The sequence below is a fragment of the Marmota monax genome, unplaced genomic scaffold (genome assembly GCF_021218885.2).
Source record: "Marmota monax isolate L192 unplaced genomic scaffold, Marmota_monax_Labrador192_F-V1.1 WCK01_AAM20220418_F8-fsc00070, whole genome shotgun sequence".
NCBI lineage: Eukaryota > Metazoa > Chordata > Mammalia > Rodentia > Sciuridae > Marmota > Marmota monax.
This window is the reverse complement of record NW_026692116.1, coordinates 5032028-5050417: the sequence shown is the minus strand read 5'-3', so window position 1 is coordinate 5050417 and position 18390 is coordinate 5032028. Positions and strand designations below refer to the sequence as shown.

At 31.8% G+C, this 18390-nt stretch overlaps 1 protein-coding gene across 8 annotated transcripts in view; it reads right to left on the bottom strand.

Annotated features, from left to right (window-relative positions):
* The window catches only part of Abcd3 (ATP binding cassette subfamily D member 3), a 97708-nt gene that overhangs the window by 41380 nt on the left and 37938 nt on the right, over positions 1-18390 (bottom strand). For all 8 annotated transcript variants that reach the window (XR_009228550.1, XM_058585341.1, XM_058585329.1 and 5 more), the window contains exons 3-8: positions 14511-14609; positions 11041-11129; positions 4229-4298; positions 3084-3181; positions 2420-2543; positions 235-291 (exon numbers count right to left, since the gene is read on the bottom strand). Coding sequence is in view for 7 of the 8 variants with exons in the window: in XM_058585341.1 (XP_058441324.1) it covers positions 235-291; positions 2420-2543; positions 3084-3181; positions 4229-4298; positions 11041-11129; positions 14511-14609 (537 nt within the window). In the remaining variant the exon portion in view is untranslated. The remainder of the gene's footprint in view (positions 1-234; positions 292-2419; positions 2544-3083; positions 3182-4228; positions 4299-11040; positions 11130-14510; positions 14610-18390) is intronic.

Here is an 18390-nt window from a genome sequence, read left to right as displayed (position 1 = left end):
TGTTTAAGTACTTCTGGTTATTACTGCAATAAAATTTTTCCAAGTGTCTGACTTAAGGGAAATTAAAAAGCTAAATTAGAATTTTTTAATCTTTAGTATAGTTTATAACCAAACTTTATTAGGTGCATCATGTGAAAACATGTTCTTTGGGATACAAAAAAATTTGTTAGACCATCAAGCTATTCTCAACACAGTACTATAGCAATTTAAAAGGTGAAATAAAAATAGACTTACCTCAGCTCCAATTGCACTTGTTAACTTGAAAATATATAAAACTATATCTAAAAATGGCTGTAAAATAAATACAGAAAATTAAAACTGAAGAACTGGATTGCCAACTAATACATGCTAAATACAAAATGTTATTCAAGATTTAATACTTAAATTATCAACATGTAGAGTTCATACTGAGCATAATGTACTATAATAGAACCCAGATCAATGACTACATAAAACATACAGTTCTTATCTCAAGAAACCTAAGATAACCTTAACAACATCTACTGACATCACATAGGAGAAATACTCATCACTTTCCATCAACTAAGACAGCCCTACTGTGATAATTAACCATTAGCAACTTAGTAATTTCTCAATGTAATCTAAAGACACACAACAAAAGTACCTGAGCTGTAACCTCATATCTACTATCAACTTTTCTAGTTCTAATCATCTTCAGAAGAGGTTGTTCGTGCTCTAATACTGTTTGATTCTATTATTTTATCACAACATTTATAAACTGAAACTATCAAGTGAGCCCATGAATTTAATTTTATGACTCAAGCTTCTATAACTACCTTACTTATACTGCTCCTCACAGAGAAGTCAACTGACATACTATTAGTGGCATGCACCATGAAGTATTTCAAGGACCCCAAGTTTTGCTCATTCACTTGAAGTCTACAGCTTCCCCTTCAGACGTCACTAGAAGAGATGGTTTATTCATTGGCCAAGATCTACCTTTTCTTTTTCTTTGTTTTCCTTTTTTCTCCCTTTTATAAATTATAAAGAAGTTAGAAATACTTATAAAATTCAAGTACATTTAAAAGTCATTGACAAGTCAAAAAATGACTCAATTTAAGTCAGATATCAAATAATTAGATATTTAAAACAGTAAACACATCGTAGGTCACAGCATCTCTAGAATTAATTCAACAATACTCTTTTCTATTGTAGATGCGACAAGACCTGAACTACACTTTTGCTCAAGTGCCAAGATGTAAAGAATATATTATAATTTGCCTACAGAACTGGTATCAAAATTACATGAAAAGTTTTATGTAAATCCCCCACCCATAAACCCTATATCCCCTACCCACCGCCACATACACAGAGAACAAATTTTAAATGTAGTAAATGGGAACAGAAAAGAAAGCTGAATTACTGAATTACTATTTGTACTTGTCTAAGTTCCTAGAGTTCAGATGAGTTAGCAAAGGCATCTGGAGAGCTAAATAAAGAATAAAGTTTGGCATGAAATGAGAATATTTTAGCAGAGGGCCTGTATACAAGGAGGGAAGCTCTTGTGGATATATATCACTTTTTCAAGTACTGCTTTTCTCTCCAGCCATGTACCTGAAGCAGGAGCATTCCCAGTCTTACAACTTGACCTAGTCCCTTATGTATAGTTTTTTGTCCCAAGACTGGATATCTGGGTCAGTTGTGACTGGAGACAAAGATACTCTAATCAATCCAGTTTGAGACAAGCTCCTACCATAGTTCAAGGGCAGTTATGTAGATAAGAGTGGAAACTGGAGCATCTCAGATGAAGAGGGGAGGGGATGCTGGGTTAACAATCTTACAAGTGCCTGTTAAATATGTTACTCAGTGCAGGAGATAAGGACAAAGAAGCTGGCTTAATGAGAAGACTATAGTAGAAATTCAAGGGTGATGAGAGAAGATGAGTAAGACAAGTAAGAACTGAAGACATGAACAGCTTAAAAGAAAACTGGTTAAAGCCTATCAAAGTCAAGAGCTTGGGCAATATTCTGAGAAGGGAAAAAAACAGTATTTAGAAAACTGAAATAAATTTATATCATGTGAAAGTTTTCTGTCTACAATTTAATGATCTATCAGAAATGGAGAAAATAAAACACAAAAAAGGTAGGAAGCCCTTCATCTGTAGTTTTGAGGATGTGGAATTAGATACATAAAGTCAATTTCCAGCAACTTCAGATGTACACAAGTCAAGAGATAAGAATTCAGATGTATTTTACAGAAATCAACCTGAAAATTCTTACAAAATCTTTGTAAAAACAGTGAATGACCAATTCTAAGCCAAAATACTCACAAAAATAATATTAAAAATAATTATATAATTGTAACTATTATAACAATTCCCGTTTTCTCATAAAAACACTCAATACTTATATGCTAAATTCAACAAATTAAACAATTTTTTAAAAATAGAGAAACTTACCTTAATAAGATTTGAATACAGATCAACTACACTGTTACAAAATTTTTCTACATCCTGTGTAAGTAGCTGGTCTGGATTAGCTATTCTGTTGTCCAGATTTCCCATTTTATAATATGTGAAAGCTCTAAAACAGCAGTAAGAAAATAACTGTAAAACAAGTGATATTAAACACATAACCAAAAAAAAAAAAATCACATTATGCCACCAAGTGCAAACACAGAGAAGCAGAAATGTCTGAACACAGAAGAGACTCTAAGAATTGTCTTAACTTATTTTAGACATAAGGAAGCAAGTCCAGAGAAGGATGACTTGCTAACCATGAGCCATGGCGACATTCCAGATAACTGAGAGATCATCCCCAGTATGCTTTTTTGTCTAGAAGTAGTTTTCTTAAAAAACATATATAAAAAAATAAGAAAAACTTCTATATCTCAGTATCACAAATACTAACTGTTCAATTTAAGTATTTTTAATTTAAAAGTAAGCCATCACTGGACTGAGGTTGTGGCTCAATGGTAGAGCACTCGCCTAACACGTGCGAGGCCCTGGGTTCGATCCTCAGCACCACATAAAAATAATAATAATAAGTAAATAAAATAAAGATGATATTGTGTCCAACTAAAAAAAATAAATTAAAAAAAAAAAAAAGTAAGCCATTACTTACTGGAGATACTCCTCATAGAGGTATCTGGTGAGCCTTACTCGGAAGCACAGTTTAAGCTCATTTAACCCATATTTTAAGAAGTTATTAACCAGAGAGATCTAAAACAAACAAATATTATTTGTATTACTTCACTTCTTACTAAGATATAATTTACTTCTGTATCAATTTACTGCATCCACAAATCCTATGATTTCTATAACTGCTAGTCCATATTATTATAATTCAAGTGTTTTACTTAGAATTTACAACAATACAAAGAGAACAAGCTAAACCAAATGCAAATGGCTTTTATTACCTTATGTTAAACTTTATGTGGAACTTGTTTTATACCAACTAACGTTGTTTTACAGATTATTTCTACAGCTATCTTTATTAATACTTTCCATGATTATATTAAAATTAATCCTTCCATAGTTCTGAACTCATATTTACATTTCAAACTCATGCATAACAAAAATTTTCTCAAGTAGTACTTGCAAAACACTGGTTTTCTACTGATTCTCCATCTTTAATATCTATGTTGCTTATGCCCACCACCAAGGTTTATTAAACTAGAATTTCTGATATTCTTTCAATTTTTACAATTAAGCTTCTCCTTTCTATCCCCAAATTTAGAACACTAAAATTCCTATAGGGTCAATAAGATAAAAATAGGAACCATGCTAATAAAATCATTCATATTTTAAAATAAATTATTTTTAATAAATTCAGATCATAAATTCTAATTTAAGATAAATTCCTATAATAGCTTAAAGCAATTGCTCTCAACCAGGGTGATGTGCTTCCCTATCTTGCCCCCAAATTAGCACAATATCTAGAAACATTTTTGGTTGTCACCACTAGGAGAGGAGTGCTACTAGTGCTTCTAAATACTAACACTGGGGAAAATATGGCCTGAAAGTTAAAATAAAACTCACTAAAATATATATACCACAAATGAAATTGAACCAAGCAATTTCTTTTAATTTTTCTACCTACTGTGATGATTTACATTTAAATATTAGACTATAAATTACAAAACTAAACTCAAATTATAACTTTGTATCATAAATCTTTAAAGAACTTAATAATTAAAAATCTTTAAAGATTTTAATAAGATGAAAATTTTCCCTAGGTGAATAAGATTTTTCAAGAATGAAACTTACGAGAGGCATGGCAGCGATGAAGTTGAATAAGTACCTCTTGAAATCTTTTCTGCTACGACCAATGATACCACTGCAAACCACCACATGCAATGCATTAGTTGCAAAAGAAGCAAAACTAATAAGAAAATTTCTGCAAGTCTAAATTTACTCTTGGAAATTTCTATTGAATTAAAAAAATAGAAACAAAGATATGAAAAAATATTTTCTTACAAAACATTTTCAAGCTTTGAAATGCTATCGTTTAAGAGTCTTCATGAACCTCACTCTGCAGATGACAAAATTAAGTAAGGATGATGATAACTAGGGGCTGGGGATGCAGTTCAATGGTAGTTACAGCTAATTAGCATATGCAAGATCTTGGATTAGATCAAACACCACCAAAAAAGAAAAAAAAGAACAATAACTAGTTCTTTCCTTACTCAAACCGGGAATTTGTTTTTTTTTAAAAAAAGGCTTAAGTTATCACAAAAGGAGTTTAGATAGTGAAACAATTAACTTTCATAGCCCCAGGAATGGGTCACTGTGGATAAACTGAAATAGTAAATTTTTCCTTTAAAGGGTCAAGAATGAGAATTCTGGGCTTCATATCCCTTAAGGTCCCTGTTGCAACTACTCAATTCTTCCACTATAGAGTAAAAGCAGCCAAGGGCCTGGCTCATGTGCTAACAAAATTTTCCTTAAACCCATGACTGATAGTGAGAGTTCCCCTGTGGGTCCTAGTTTCCAACCCTGGGACTCAACTCTGATTAGAGAAGTCAAAGAACGGTTCTGTAAAAGTTTCAGATTCCTTGACATAGTTCAGCTAAACCAGCTCTTCTTTTGTCTGCTTTTGATCTGTTTTACACACTTATCTGTCTTTAAAATACACATTAAAATTTAGTTCTTAATAAAAAGTTCTCTATTATAAGTTTGAAGTTTGAAAGTCACTGTACCACAAAGATCTCTGAGTATGATGTGTCTGTGATTTACTAAAGAGATATAATTTATTTGATCACAGAATTCTTTTCTAAGAATTTTCATTAATTTCCCCAAATGTAACAAAATATATTTTAAGAAACACTGGACTAAGTGATTTAACACAATGCCCCACCAAAAAATGACTGATAAATGATAGAGAAATAATTTCCTTTCTATGAGGGAAAAGGTAAATAAATTTGGGGAAATTTGGGTTAAAGAAAGCTAATAAATGCCTTTACCAAAAAGACCTTCTCAAAGATTTTAATACATACTATCATCATTGTAACTCTCTAACAGGGGCTTATAGCTTGTAGCATTTCCTTGGACAACACTTTGGGAAATGTTATCTTAAACTAATTGAAAAATTCATAGTCCAATTTTGATATAACCTTTAAAAAACAAATAAAGTCTAAAAAAATTAAACTAGAAGTTAAAATGGAACCACACAAAAATTTTTTATAGCAATAAGAATATCAGAAGCATTAAGCAATTATATAGTACAAAAAGTTTAAAAGTTTAAGTTAAAATTGTTTGAACCAAACTACATAAAACCAAAGTGCTTTAGTGCTGCCCAAGCTATGAAGCACACAGATTAAAATTTGGTAAAGCACATGCCATCATTCAGCAATGGTTTACCATTGGAGTAGCAGCTATAAATTTATAAAATGGTTCCTTGAATAGAGCTTTATTTCTGCTTATTATTCCACTGCAAGAAAAAAATAATAATTAACAAAGAAAATTTTTATTAGTAGTCCTAATCTTTATTACTTCCAAAATGTATAAGGACTTTTTACAAAAGATACTTTGATAAATTTTAGAATGCTTTTAGCCAAATGGTTGAAAACAAAATATATCTTTATGATGAGATAAAGCAGCAACATGTTAAGAAGGATTCGCCTCCATGTCTACATTTATTGAATTATTATAATTTCTACCTAAAGACATATCCGACTAAGATCTGTCTATGCTATGAAGTCATCAGACTCTACAACAAATGAACTTATACAAAGAATATTAAAATGCATTAAGAACAAGTCTTTTGGAGACTCTTTTTAGCAGAAATACATGAAAACAGACCTGCACTGGAAGAGGCAAAAAATAAAAGACCGATAAATCCTTTGACAATGTGCTTTTAATAGTCATAAAGAGAAATGTATTAATTATTCAAATAAAACTGCCTCACATTATGAATGCACAATATTTTAATACTTTTTAATTTGACCAAATATTAAAAATATTTAACCAAATATCAAAGATCTCATACATAACAGAGTCTCAAAAATATTTACTTAGTAGAAAATCAACAACTTTAATATTACTATTTTATAATTGGTGAATGTAGGTTAAGAAGATGAGGAAATTTCTTGTACTATTCTTGCAGCTACTTTATATGTTTGAATATCAAAATACCTTAAGAAATTTCAGAAAAAAATAAAACACTTTTTAAAAATCTCTATTTTATTTTAAGACAGGGTCTCACTGTATTGCCTGGCTGGACTAAAACTCAGCCAGGATCCTCCAGTCTTAGCCTCCCCAGTAGCTAGGATTACAGGTGTGCCACCAGACCCAGTTGTAACTAAAATTTAAAACTGAGTATCCAGTAGGTTGACTATCTAGTAGAATAATAAACTGGCTAATGCTACATAGTAACTTTCTTCTTGTGCATCATTACCAATTAATATATTACCTACTCTTGGCTGTATATTTTTTCCAGGTTATTAGTATTTAACAAAATTAAAGTTATTGTGTATTCAATTAAAGTTGGAAATCCCTAGTGTACAAAAAAAAAAGTATTATTCTTTTGGATTACTAAAGTAAGAAATCACAAAGCCTGAATAAAATGGGAAAAAAAAACTTTCAAAAATAAAGTAATTTTCTAATCTATTCTATTACTGTTCAGGGTTCTTTATAAATAATATGTGGCTGATTCTACACAGATACCTAATATGTTGTTCAATAGTGGATGTAACCTATATATTTTTGCCACAAGGCAATTAACAATATTATAATTGGGGAGACTATATTTTTATCAAAATGTAAGGCATTTAAAGTCACAGATAAAATTATCAAAGGAAAAAATTAAATTTTACAACTCACATGAAAGGACATAAATGTCTTCTATCTATCAGTTACTTAAGGTCTCAGATTACTTGTGCACGCAGTTTATAAAAACAGAACTTAGCAATAAAATTGATTTTCCTCAAGCTAATATACTAGCAGCAATGAACAAATATTTCACTTATGCTTATGTTTTACTTCTTTGAATATGTTAGAGGATTCCTCACTAGGACACATATACATAAAAAGGCTCTTACATACACCCTTCAAGGGAGACCAGACAATCAACAAGCCTTTATTCCTGCTTTTTAAGATCTTCACTTTTAAATATGAATTCACTTGTCAAGAGCCACAGAATACTTGAGAAAAGACCAGAATAACAAAGGACCATGAAAGAAAAAACACTAAAACAAAATATACTTTTAAAAACTTAATTAATAGCTTGAGATGAAAAATATTGCATATTTGAAAATATGATTGCTACAGAAACATCCACGTGCAAGAGAAATCTTAGAAATAAAATTATATTGTGTACATGTATGAATATATAATAACAAATCCCATCATTATGTATAACTATAATGCACAAAAAAAGTGGAAAGAGAAAACTTTTTAGAAAAGAAAGAAAACTGTAACAAAAATTCACTGGATAATAATGTCCCAGAAAAGAGAATAAAATGTCACAGTTGAAAATAGAAATTTAAAAATATACAGGTGATCAGTCTGGGATTCAACTCTCAACTAAAGATTTAAAAAAAAAAAAAAAAAGAGGAAGAATTTTTAAAAAAAAAAAAACAAAAAAAAAATATTCCCAGAATGAAGAATGAGTTCCCAAATTAAAATGAGCCCACCTCATGACCAGCACAAAAAATGATGAAAAAAATTCACACCAATGTTTAGTGAAATTTTCAAGTACAGTAATATCTAAACATTAAAAAATAAAAATGAGAATGACAATAGGCCTCAAGACCCAATGTGGGTATATAGATTTTTAAAATTCTTAAATATTTATTTATAACATGTATCAGACATATTTAGCAACCTCATTAAGTGTAATTAAATAAGCTGAATCACTTAAGGCAGCATATTTCATTTTAAGAAAAAGGACAAAATTCCATAGTGATATTGATGATGTTGATAAAAGTCAAGGTGTGTGTTTTTTAACCTTTGCTACAATTAGAAGCACCTAAGACATTTCAACAAGTGAGGACTAACTGAAGCAGGATCTCTATGGGTGAGGCTCAGGCATTAGCAGTTTTTAAAATTCTCCATATGAGGAATGTGATAGACATCACTGTCCAAAGTACATATATGAAGACAAGAATTGGTGTGAAAATACTTTATATACAAACAGAGATATGAAAAATTATGTTCTATATGTGTAATAAGAATTGTGATGCATTCTGCTGCCATGTATTTAAAAAATAAAATTAAAAAATTGAAAACTGGGAAAAAAAATTCTCCATATGATTCCCATCATTCTGCAACCAAGGCTGGGAGATAAAAACCAAGAAAAATGGTTTCAAAATGCTGAGGTAAAGTAATTTCCAGCTTGGAATACATAAATACATCTAAATTATCAATCAAGTGTGAAAGCAAAAGAAAGACATTTTCAGATCTACAAGGTCTCAAAAATTATCTCCTTTGTAGCTCTTCTCAGAAAAAAAAAAAAAAAACTGTCAAAATAAGAAAATAAACTGAGAAAGAAAACATTAAAAGATCCAGAAAATAGGTTATTTATTTCAAGAGAGAAAAATGAAAGAAATTCATTCCAACCAGGTGCCATGGCATGAGCCTTTAATCCCAGCAGCTCCAGAGGCTGAGTCAGGAACAGCTAGAGTTCAAAGCCAGCCTCAGCAACTTAGCAAAGGCCTAAGCAATTTAGTGAGATCCTGTCTCAAAATAAAAAATAAAAGTGGCTCCAGATGTGACTCAGTGCCTCTGGATTCAATCCCCAATACCAAAAAAAGAAATTCATTCCCCAAATAATTATAAAAGTAAGTCAAGCTGAGTATGGTGGCACACACATATAATCCTGGTGACTCAGGAGGCTAAGGAAGGTGGATCTCAAGTTCAAGGCTAGACTGAGCAACTTAGTAAGATCTTGTCTCAAAATAAAAAGGACTGGGAAGCTAGCTCAGAGATAGAGCTCTTACCAAGCTTGTGCAAGGCCCTGGTACAATACTTATATCCAAAAATAAAAAAGCCAATTCAAAATAACTGCTATTCAGGGGGTCTAAAGTAGAATCAATACTAATTAGAGCAGCAAGATAGGAAACTAAAGGGACATAGGGTAGAGGTGGAAACACAGACATAAAACTGAGAGATTACCTACTACCTTTGACATACTATAATGCTGTGAAGATTTTACAGTTTTGTCAAAAGGTCTGAGCTAAATTTTAACAGTAGGCAAAATATTAAAAGTGCACAAAACAAAACTTTGAAATTTATAAATGCAAGGACCAAAAACAAAAATGTTTTTTAAGCATGTGGCTCAGCTGTAAACAATAGTCAATATCATGTAACCAATAAATACAAATTTAACAAAAATTGCAAGATGACATTGAGAATATGATCTTGGGTATCAACAGGAATATGAAAGAGCTAATTTTCTCATCCCAAAATAAGAAATGTATACATACATTTTACAACTGAAAGAATCTATAGACAGAAATACAAGTATGTTATGCCAAAACACAGAAATAAAATGAAACAGTAAAAAGAATGGAAAACAACTGGCTCTGAGTAATGGCAGTTGGAAGCCTAAACCACAGGATTGTTTTGTAATAAAGTAACCTTTAACCTTTGCTGCAATTAGAAGCACCTGAGACATTTAACATTGAGCTATGTTCATATTTCACTATGATTAAAATAGAAAAGAATAGGACTTACTAATAGTTTTAGGGAGGCTTGTGTTAAATTTAAAACCTACATAATTTACCTATATTCAGAGGTATGTGCTTAATTTAAGGGCTTTAATCCTCTGCAGCTAAACTTCTTTATTCTCCTAGAAAAATAAGTCAAAATTTAGGTGTCTCATTCAAAAAGTTAGCTTATATTAAGTATTTTTAAAAATTTTCTGACAAGAAAAAAAACTTTTGACATTCATTTGGTATCATAATACATTCCTCATTAAAAGACAAATGGTGAATGGTTATAACAACCATATCCAATCTAGCATTTCTGAAGTTGTTAAAACAAAATTATCAATTCTTGTGATTAATAACATATAGAAAGAATATGATGAAAAAATTTTTTAAAAATACTAAATTCAAAAGCAGAAAAAAGGTCTAAGTATTATTTCCTTCTAATCAACATGTTCAATGTAATTCACTGAAATGCTTTGATTTTTCCAAAAAAATTATATTATTCATTTCAGATATCCCACTTGGTGGCTCTTTTAAATTCCTATGATTGCACTTGTACTGTACTTTAATTTTGAGATTAGTTGTCTCTAATTCCCTATAAAATGTCAGCTCATCAAGCCTTGGTACAGAATTTCTCCTCTTTCTTGGAGTGTATATATATATATATATATATATATATATATATATATATATATATCCCTATTATCACGTAGCACAGTGCCTGGAACGTGGGAAACAAAACATTTTAAATAAACAAACACATAATTTGACTTAAGTATCCTTTGCCTGATTTAGAATTTTTGTTAATAAATATTTTTATTTTTGTCTATAAATATTTTTTGTTTTATAAGACAAAGCTTAAATATGAGACAATTAGTATTTCACATATATATATATGTATTTACACAAGGAAGGTGAATGGACAAGTACCTTTCAATGAGTGTCCCATTTTGAATCATCCAAACATCACAATATGTTCGAGACACCAGCATAACAGCAATAAGTATCAAGTATCCTGTCTAAAATAAATCCAAGTATTACAAATTAAATGCATTTGTAAAAGTTAAAAGGACAATTACCTGGTAAAGATTTTTGGTTTCAAAATTTAAAGCTTTCTTGTACCTTAATACAGTTGAACTACATTTTAGCTATCAGCGATTTTTAAACATAGCCTAAAAGGAAACTTAAAGTTATAAAATAAATGGAAAAGGCCTTATAGATCATTTAATCTCTCTCATCTGGAATTCAAAAATGGATCCCTGAGTTATTATGGTAAGATTTACACATAAAAAAATAACAAGAAAATAGACAAATTCAAGCGAGTACACTTGTGAAACTTCGTATAAAAAGTGATAGGATGGAAAGGTGTGGAGTAGCAAAGACAGTTACAGCATAGAAATACATTAAATAAATTAAGTAAAACAAAGATGACAACTGAGATTACAGGTAAAAAGAACAGGTGAAGAATTTAATGGTGGGAAAAAAGATTAAAACCATATGAAGTATGGTGTTGCATATAGAGCCAAATTTAAAGTCAATACGAAATCACTGTAAGCTGCTACTAAGTAGAACAAAATGTTAAAAAGAGATATTCTGAGAATGTTACTTAAGCAATGCTGTGCAAGATAGATCATGAAGCAGGAAGAGATGAGAATCCTGACACCACTCCCTCCTCCCCCATCAATAAACAAATTCAAAGCTGATCTTTGAAAACTCCTAAATTGGAAGAATATGAGAGTAACATACAAGCTAAAGTTGGGGAAAGGACCTAGGGAATAGGAGGAAGGAGGTTGTTGGATACTGTGTTCAAAGTTATTGAAGTGAAGGACAACTCCATCTATTACTTATATACTTTTTGTGAAACAAACATTGTTTTTTAAAAGGTGAATATATTGGAATATGGCCCTTGAAAGTGAAAGACAAGGCAGAGGGTCATAGCACAGAAGTTATTACATCAAAGAAATTATGTAAATGAGCTGTGGCAGCTGCTACCCCAATGTTTGCCAGAGTTAGCTAGAAAGATATCACCTTCCTACCCTATCCCAACATCCCAAAGTATTTAAATGACAACAGAAGAACCTAAAGAATTGACATCTACAGTTAGCATTTATTAAATGTTACATGTATACATGTTCATTTAATAAATGCTAACTGTAGATGTCAATTTAACTTATGATAATACCAACTTTAAATACAGTCTCAACTCTAAAGTAATCATTAAGGTACAAAGAAAACATTAGACCGTTAATGTTTTCCTTCACTTTATATTCTTGGCTCATTTTTTCTTTACATGAGTATCAAGTCTACTTGTCTCACTATCACAAAATCTGGTGAACTAGACAATTGTGAAATGCCTTCATACAAAGGATATCCTTAAAATTACCACTATTCCCTATTACTAATGTGTGCATGCAATAGAAACTAAAGATCTGCACTGGTTTAAGCAATCCATCTCTCAACTTTCGTACCAACTTCCACACATTCATATGTGCTGTATTTTCATTTCTCTCTCTCTCTCTCTTCCATTTTCTATACTTCTAAGGGAGTTTATTCTGCTTCCTTGAACTGCGGTTAAACCTAAATTTTTACATCCCTCAAAGACAGTATATAAAATGACTCTGTGACATAACTAGATCTAAACACAACTGGGAAACTAGTCAAGTAAGACCTTTCTACCTCCTCATTGACTCCTGGGGGATTATCCACAGTGCCCTGAAGAACTCACTGTACATGCAGCACACCTGCAATCGGCAAAGTAAGCACTGAGCTGCTAAGTTTCTAGTGAGTAAGAGGCCAATCTTTCTAGAGAAACTTGCATTTCCAATAGAGATTCTTCAAAGCCAGTTAGGTGTAGAACACAGAAAACAATACATTGTGCCTAAAGAGTTATAAGAAATCTTCACAAAGCAGGTAACAAGTATTAAGTTTTATTTTTATTTTTTTAACATATCTGGCTTGGGGAGTGGTAGGGCAGGATGTTAGAAGACATTGAGAACAAATGAAAGCACAAGAATCTGATTGTAAGACTAAATAATCTTCTAAGCAGATGATATTGAAAGGAAGGCTAAAGTCAGATTGTGACTATAAGAGAAAAGAAGCCAAATGTTTTTATGTGTTTTAGAAAGAAGACTGGACAAAGAAAGAAGCAATAAACAAGTAATAATGCAGGTAAGACATAGTGAAAACAGCAGGAATATAAAGGGGAAAACTAAGTTATGAGAAACTCTAAGGTACTCGAATAGAACATTTATAATATAAAGGAAGGAGTAGATTTTAGAAGTGTGTGATCTCATTTTTATCAAAATACATGTTCGTACACAAGAAGACTATACATTAAAATGAATGAGAAGACGATAGGGCTGAGAAGAAAATGTATCTATCTGCATTTTCCAATTTTTTCTTTAAGAAGTAAGTATTACCTGTCTACTTAGGGAAAAAATGTTATTACATTATTTTCTTAGAGTTTCTCAAGGACACAATGCCAAGCAAAAGAAAATGAGTCCCATGTGATGGAAGAATGCTGAGCTCTTGGGGAACTAGTGCTTTGGGAATATCTTACCTTTATCTTGCTATTAATACATTATAAGGCTCATGCTTTTTAAAATACAATGGGAAATATTTTAAAATGATAAAAATGGCAGGAAACATTTTAAAAGAGAAAATTCTAGAAGTGTGACTAATTAAGAAACACTAATATCCAGTTAAGAACAGGAGGAAAAATAAGCAGATCCCAGTGACTAAAAAGAAGTGGCACGGGGAGGAAGAGGAGACAAAGGCAATGATATTTCTAATTACACAATGGTAGAATGCTGAAGAATGAAAAAGAACTCTGCATTACTTTAATAATCATTAAGAATGTCTATCAAATAATGATAAAAATAATCTTGATAAAAAGATAAAAGAAAGGATAATAAAATTTTATTCCTACAACCAGCTCACTTCCTGAAAATATTTAAAGAATTTAGATACCATTTGGGGTATCTTAGAAATATATTTAATTAAATATGAAGAAGCAACCCTCAAAAATATTCTATACCAATATGACTTATAATCATCTCAATATTATAAAAACGCTTTGTCCTTTTAAATTTAATCTTGGTTTTAATAATAGTATTTAACACTGAAGCAACACCATGGAAGGTAGCTATAATGCAATACTCTAGTATTTTACATAAAACAGAATGAAATAATATCTCATAAACAGAAAACTATGTAAAAGCTGGCACTGAGCAAGCATACTTGCATGACAGGGACTAATTTAGAGACAAAAAAGTTAGTAGTCTTCTTTATTTACACAGAAAACATTTGACCGTTAGTACTACCTAAGAGTTATAATTTATTGTTCTAATCTCAAAACCTTTAAACTTTAACATTTAACATTACAATTTCATAAGACTTACCTCTTTACAAAATGTCCTAGGGACCATGATTTTCAGGATCTGTGTGAGCCTTGATAAAAACACCCTGTCCACCACAGCTCGCTCTTTTTTCCCTTCTTTCTACATTTAAAAAACAAAACAAAACATTTTTAAGACAGTTAAAACAAAAAAGATTAAATATTTCATCTAAGTCAACACAGACAACTATCAAGATGATTACTGCACAGTTCTTCATAAACATGCTTCCCAGAAAATAAGATGTTCCCTAGAAACTGAATAGGGAAGGGAGTTGTGGAGCCATCTGAATATCTAGAAGCAAGAAGAAGAAACAACAACTGCAAAATAACAAGGTGAAAGCATGTTTAATGTGCTTGAGGAATAACAAAATGACCAGTCTGGATGGAGCTTTGAGAAAGGCATAGTAGTAGATAGATCAGAGAAGAGTTAAGAAATGCTGAAGTACTTACTAATGTTTCTTTTATTACCTACTTCTTGATTAACAGAAGACTACAAAAAAGAAAATTACAACAGGATTTTCTCTGAAAAACATCAGAAAATTTTTGGATTCCTAGATTTCCAATAAGCAATTTGCTAATTCACTCTCTCCTCCTTATAAATTCAAAGACAGAAAAGGTTCCTTTATTCATGCAGTACAGTCTATCAGGGAAAACAGATTTTTTAAAAAAAGGAAACCAATAAAATAATTATTACAAATTGACTAGACAAGGCCTTAAGAAAAATAAGAATGGTTCAGACAGGATCTCTTGTCATTTACTCTGAGACATAAATAAAATGAAGCCACATGATTATTTGGGAAAGGAGGACGGGGGTGGGGGGTGAAGCACAAGGAACAGCAGTGCAAAAACCCAGTGTTGGGAATAAAACTGTTGTGCATTTTAACAGCAAGATACTAGAGCAAAAGGAACAAGAATGACAGAAGGTGAAAAGGTAGACAGGACAGAGCCTTGAGGTCACAGAAACGACTGAGAATTGACTATTGTTCTAGAAATATTAAAGATAAAATGATGTTTTCTCCCTCTGAGATTTCTTTATTTTCACTGGATCTATGAATTGTCTATGGTAGAGAGTATTTACTTTATTGACAGTGACATCAATAGCCTATGGTAGAGGATATTTACTTTAATACCCTTAGACCATCTGGTGAAACAGCAGAAGAAACTTCTTAGAAAAGGCAAGACACTCCAGAACCCCAATCCCTACCTAGCCCTTTTCTGACTCTCAAAAATCAAGGTTGACTTACTTATTTGATTAACTAACTGGGGATTAAACCCAGGGCCTTACACAAATTACAGAAGCTACATCCCCAATCCTTTTTAATTTTTTTTTTTTTTTTTTTTTTTTTTGAGAGAGAGATAGGATCCCACTAAATTACCCAGGCTGGCCTTGAACTTGTGATCTTCTTGCCTCAACCTCCCTAATAACTGGGATTACAGGTATGCCTCATTGTGCCCAGCAGTACTATCCTCTTGACAAACAAATACCCATAGTTACTATTAGACTACTATTACACAAACTTCAGAGTAATTATGCTTTAATTAATATCTAACTTGAACTTAAAGTGAATAGTTTTAGTACTGTATTTCACTGTGCAAAGTGATTTATATAAGCCTAATAAACAGGCACCAAGTAGTTCAGAATTGTAGACAAAGAAGCTTGAAGAAAAGGATAGATAGAAAGAACTAGCTGGGTGCAGTGGTCCATGAATTGCAGATCTGAGGTCAGCCTGGGCAACTTAGCAAGAACCTGTGCCAAATTAAAAAACAAAAAAGTCTGGAAATGTAGTTTAGTTGCAAAGCAACCCAGGGTTCAATCCCAGTAATAAAAAGGGGGTGCTGGGGAGAACGGGAAAAGAATCAGTCCACCCTATCACTGCTGTACGGAGATTCAGTGTTTCAAGTCTTTCAGAGATATAAACCATCTCCTACTGAATTACACTGACAGTCTACTGTATTCACACATACATTCTTTCATTCATTTATTCATTCAACAAATATTTACTTGATCCAAGGCAGTATACCAAATGATCAGGACACAGCAGTAAACAAAAGAGGCTAAAATCCTACTCAAAATCTAGTTGAGGCCAGCCACAGTGGCACACACCAGTATCTCAGTGGCTCGGGAAGCTGAGGCAGGAGTATCGCAAGTTCAAAGCCAGCCTCAGCAAAAAGCGAGGTGCTAAGCAACTCAGTGAGACACCCTTTCTGTAAATAAAATACAAAACAGGGGTGGGGATGTGACTCAGTGGACAGGTGCCCCTAAGATCAATCCTGAGTACCACCAAAAAAAAAAAAAATCTAGTTGAGATAGCCTATTATCCTCAAACCAAACCTTACTACTTCAACCTAAATCTCTTATTTCCCAAATTAAGAAAATACAGGAAGAAAAAAATAAGCAGTAGGCAATATACAACCCACTACTTTTAAAAAAAAAATTAGACTTTTACTGTCAAAGTTTTCCTCCTGTCACCACCACCCCTTCACCTCATTCCATCTATAGTCAATATATACTATTAACAGACTATAATCTCAGTACCCTCCATCAATTCCTAGCTTATAATTCTGAAATGAAATGGCCATGAAATAATTTGACACAATGAAGAAGGTTTTTTAAAAAAATGTTATGAGAGTAACACTAGCATTTTAAAATATTAGCAGGTAAGTGGTCTCTAGTTCCTCCTCCTCCTTTTCTTCTGTTCCTCCAGTCACTGGTTTCTATTCTTAAGTTACTTGAAAGCTGACTGGATTTTCATTACCTTTCAGACCATGAAGGAAACTACATTCTTCCAAAAGTCATCAGAGAGTTTTCTACAAAGAAAAACCTGGACTAGGGGGTTGGCTCAAAAAGACAGAATTAGAGAAAAGAACAGAACAGCAAGATGCTCTACATTTACACAGTAAAATTCATACTTGAAACCAATATAAATAAGAATACAGTACCTACAGAGACAGCATGTTTCCTAATACTACTAGCCTTTCCTAAGAATTAATTTTAAATTCAAACTTGACTTTGCCAACCTCTAAATTTCCCAATATTTAGACTTTTTTTCCTCTCCAGTGCTGGAGACTGAACCCAGGGTCTCCTACATGCTAAGCAAGTGCTCTTCAACTATGATATACCCCTACCACACTTCCCAGTACTTAAAATATATGTATTTATATAGAAAAGGCAAACAAACCATTAGATACAAATAATAAGAAGTTAAAGTAATAATACACTCAAGAAAAGAAAAGTAACATTCTGGAGAAAAAAATCAAATGGCAATGAGAAGTTCCTACTGAAATGTCAATCAACTTGTAAAAGTGAGATGAACTAAAATTAACTGAAAAACACAGATGTTTAAAATAGCAAATGAAATAAAAGGCCATATGATGCTGGCTAGAGTATAAGTACTACTGTACGTTGCTGGAGAAAGTGTAAATTGGTACAACTATTATGTTTCATCTAATCAAAATGTAAAATGCACACTAACTATAAAATGTAAAATAACTTAGCAAATTTATTTATAGTAACTTATCCTAAAGATATTCCGGCATAAACAGTCACACAAATGAAAAAAGACTGCACTATTTATAATACTATTAAATAAATACAATCTAAATAAACATCAATATTACATAAATTATGGTAAATTTATTAAATGAAAACTATATACTATAATAGGGAAGGAAACAGTTCACATTCACTCAACAGAATACTACAGAGTAGTTAAATGAACATTTCCAGCTATAGCTGCAGAGCTAGAGATGTATCAACAGAGATGGCTCTAGGCTGGGGGAAAAAATCAGAATGATATCTATATTTTATTTTACAGTTGAATTTATGAAGTTTCTAAATACGTAAACTACTTGTACAGTTTATGGATATATACATATTTAAACCT